The sequence below is a fragment of the Papaver somniferum genome, chromosome 3, assembly GCF_003573695.1.
Source record: "Papaver somniferum cultivar HN1 chromosome 3, ASM357369v1, whole genome shotgun sequence".
Taxonomy (NCBI): Eukaryota; Viridiplantae; Streptophyta; class Magnoliopsida; order Ranunculales; family Papaveraceae; genus Papaver; species Papaver somniferum.
In genome coordinates this window covers 212034865-212038982 of record NC_039360.1, presented here as the reverse complement: position 1 = coordinate 212038982, position 4118 = coordinate 212034865, and the positions used below count along the sequence as shown (strand labels likewise).

Sequence of the window (4118 nt, the reverse complement as noted above, 5' to 3'; positions counted from 1 at the left end):
TCTCTGTTAGTGGTGAGAGATTTCTAGGGAGTTTCTAAAACCACCTCAAAATACCTTAAACTCCATGTTAGTGGTGAGAGATTTGATTAGAATCTCTTAAACTCCCTGTTAGTCGTAAAACACTAGAGACATAGGGAGTTTATCATTTTGGGGAGTTTGGGGGAGTTTGAGAGAGTTTCATGATGTTTTTGTACTTAGATAAAATCTCTCAAAAAACAAGAGATTTCCGGAGAGTTAGGGTCAAACTCCCCCAAATTGTCTAGACTCTCGCACATTTCCTCTAAATCCTAGGGATTCAAATACATTAAACTACCCCGAATCACTCGAGGACTAACCCCCTCTAAGTATTTAATTAGAGTTTATTTACCTATTAAAAAAACATAATACTCCCAATGAACACTCGCAATACCGTGAGGAACTAAACCAAAATCAGATGAAAAGAGAACCTGAATTTGGATTCATATATAAAAAGAAACAGATCAAAGATTTAGGGCAAGTTTTCATTTCTATTCCATCCTTCTTTTTTGATCCTATTCCATCCTTAAACCCCTAAACCTTTGAAATTCAACGCCAACTAACACAGTCCACCATGAATCATCTCAGTAAACCATTTATAAAAACTCTATCATCTCAATCAACGATTAACCGTATACTAAATCGGGTATTAGTTCTTCAAAAATCACAACTTTACTCAACATCACCAAAAGAACCAGAATTAGTTTCGAAATCTCGTGATTGGCCAAGACCTAGTACGATACCTTGGCAATCAAAGGTTGCAAATTTGGTTAACTTAGTTGGTTCTGTTTCTAGACCTATTAAGTTCCAAGAATCTGATGATGGAAAGTTCTGGGCTGGTACTATTATTTCACAGGGAGAAGCCGACCATTCTACTGCGATTGAGTACGTATATGCACGTCACTGAGTTAACTTATCGCGTTTTGCATGTCAAATTGAAAATATCTTCACTTTTATAAATCTTATAGCAATTCCTAGGGTTCTTTAGTTCATAAGGTTAAGAATCATGTGGTTTATGCTGTACAATCCTAATTTCAAGGATTATGTTGGATACTTGGATAGGATTGTAGAGAGATAAGGCAGTCTGCATTTAGGTGCAGCAAACCTGATCAATGATGCTTAATTCTCTGCCAGGGACGTACATGTGTTCACTTGGCTGTTGTTAAATTAACACATTTTGGAAATATCTTAAATTTGGTGAATCTTAAATCTTATAGCAAGTCATACGGTTCGGAATTGTGTGATTTAGTGGGGCACGAGTATGGTTCAAAGGGTCATGCTAGATACAAGTGAAAATCAATCAATTAAATGCTTATCCCTCATGCTCCGGCAGAGGGGTACAGATGTACAGCCTTTACATCTTTTATTAAGAAAATGACACAAGATCATAAATTATCTACTATGGTTATACTCGTCCTTGGAAACTATTGTGATGTATGTGCCCATATTTGTTTTGTATTGTTTATGGCAATATCGATTGAAGTACAGATGGTATAACCCGTATACTGTGGAACAAGCAAACAACTCTTATGTTATTGCCTTACTAGTCCCTTATAACACTCCTGTCAAATCTATTTGGTGAAATGTGTCTACTCATTGCTTTGCTGTTGCCTCTGTGTATGTCTGTAACGGAAGTTCAATAAATCTTTTCCATTGCTAAAATGCGTATTTGCCATGTTGCTTAGTTTGGTTATGGGTTTAAACTTAAAGACAATTTCTTAGAGTTTTAATACATGTGGACTGAGCATCATTCTCTTTCTAATATCCAGGATCCCCATCATCTTCGAAGGTCATCTAGCACAAACTGCTGTTTGCCATTTGAAAGAAAGAGATCTTATTCACATAGCTGGTCATTTCTGTGAAGGTCCACCTCAAATCTCTTTACAATGTGGTCATTGCACCGGTCAGGTATGGTTCACTTAACCCAAGCACATAAATAATTTCTTCACATGTAGTTATCACAGGTGATAGTGAGGTGTGTTCTAATTAGGAATTTGAGTCTAGTCAATAATTGCTCATTTATCACATTAGTTTCTTCGTCATCTAAAAACAAGATGGTTGGTTTGGAATTTTGCTGAAGCAATTAAAGAAGTGCCAGTTTAGGATTTGGAAGTCAACTGTAGTTTATTAGCTAAATATTCTCTTTTTACTATCTGGAGCATGATTTTCTTGAAGTATTTAGCAATAGTCCGGTGTAGGTTCTGGAACAAGTGTATACTGGAGAATATTGCTTGGGTTTGGAAACAATTATGTATTGGGAAATGTTTCTGGGGTGCATTAGGCATTGGCCCATTTGGGTCAGTACAACTTGACCTATCTCATCCAAACTCTCATTTTGTTTTAATTTGCCTCCATGTTTGGCTTATCAGGCCTCAGTTCATTCTTTCTTCCACCAGCGTACTTGATTCTCTATTGCAGTTAATTTAGGTTGGCATGTTCACTTGAAGATCATTTTATATAGTGATAATTTAAAATACATTTGTCAGACGATTTTTTTTTTTTTAGCCTATGTAAGTTAATGCCTTTAAGATGTGAATGAAATGAACTTAACATTCGACAATGTAGGTTATGGTGCATCAGATAAGCTTTATTGAAGAAACCTCTCAAGCCAAGGAAAGATATTACTCACGTCTTAAGCAAGTACTCAATAACTTTTGGAGAGACCTTTGTGGCAATCCAAGCCAGTGGACTGATTACAGGAAGGATAAGCTCAATGGATTGGTGATCTATTCATCTCCTCAAAATAAATGATTGATTAACATTGCATCTTTTGTGCTAGATAATAACAATTATTAATGTTGGTTCAGGTAAAACCAAAACACCCAGATTTCAAGCGCAAGGATAGCGGCCAACCATTATGGCTCAACACGGCACCAAAATGGGCCATTTCTGGACTTCCAACAACTTCTGAACTTTCAATTGCATCTGAAGAAGGTCAGCTTGATCGAAATAGCTTGTTCAATGAATCTTATAGATGCGCTTATTGGTAATCTATATTGACAGTTCCGTGGCACAAAAATTATGTCTAAAGTGGCAATATCTCAAAGACAACCGCTAACAAAAACACGGGGCTTCGATGTCGTTGTATATTTGCTTGATTAATATTGGTGTGTCCTTTAGGTGAAATTCCTTTTTCTTTTCGGTGGACAAGTGATGCTTCCATCTACATTTTCTAATGATGTTCTTTAAAGCAGAGGGCTCTTCTTTGAGCAATGATCAAAAACGACCAGAAGGTTCCTCTTGGAGAAAGGAATCAGAGGAAGCGTCCTGGAAGAACTTAACTGAGCATCCAGATAAATGGTGGGATGTGAGATCTGATAAGGTACCTGTTCAATCCCATGTTTTTGGTTTGTTTGATTATTCGCAATGTGATCTTGTTGAGTAATTGTTTTTCCCATTATAATATGTTTGAATTTCTTAGCTATTCAACCACGATTTTGAACACAAAGATACGGGCAAAGCATTGTGGCTTAGTAGTTCACCAGATTGGGTATTTGAGAAATTGCCTCCTCCAAAACCATTATGAAGATAGCTGGAAATGCTGAATGCAGGTCTGGACAACTACTTAACAAATGACACTAACCTGAACAGAATGTGTTCTTTCAGAGCTTGTAAACTGCTCTTTGTTGTATGGTGTTTGGAGATGCCTGTAAATGCTGATTTGCTCGATGATTGAACAAGTTTTCAAACTTACACTATGCTGTATTGGTGAGTACCAGTATGATGATGTAAATAAGTTTGTGGTTTTTACTGTCCCTGCAGTGTATTTTGTAGGAAGTTATGTTACAAGACCCCTTTGACAATACGTAGGTTAAATTACAGTTTCCACTTGAACTTTCTAGCAAGTTTAAAACAGATGGCAATTCAACTGTCAACACAATTTTATATACATGAAGGAAAATTTGAAAACAGAGGTTTAGAAAAAGAAATTATAGAATTGATTGAGGCAAGAGAAAACTGTGGTCCCTGTGATAATTAGCACCCTCAAAATGATGTTGCGTGGGTGAATGGAGTTCGTCATTTTTTTTCCTTTTCTTTATTATTCTTGGTTTTAAGGGAACTCGAAACCTTGTAAACTAAAACAAATAGAAAAAAAAAAAAAA

The 4118-nt window shown here is 36.3% G+C and overlaps 1 protein-coding gene across 2 annotated transcripts; it reads left to right on the top strand.

Moving 5' to 3' along the window:
• Positions 1-379: 379 nt before the first annotated feature.
• Positions 380-3860, top strand: LOC113358573 (protein OSB2, chloroplastic-like). 2 transcript variants are annotated; one of them, XM_026602172.1, is made up of 6 exons: positions 380-900; positions 1785-1923; positions 2581-2736; positions 2823-2949; positions 3210-3337; positions 3437-3860. In XM_026602172.1, the coding sequence occupies exons 1-6, from the start codon at positions 590-592 to the stop codon at positions 3539-3541; spliced, it is 966 nt and encodes a 321-aa protein (XP_026457957.1). In that variant the 5' UTR covers positions 380-589; the 3' UTR covers positions 3542-3860. The 2 variants fall into 2 exon arrangements, 1 of the variants encoding a protein (XP_026457957.1); XR_003364679.1 differs by lacking the exon at positions 3437-3860 and having other exon boundaries at positions 2823-3122.
• The last annotated feature ends 258 nt before the right edge of the window (positions 3861-4118 follow it).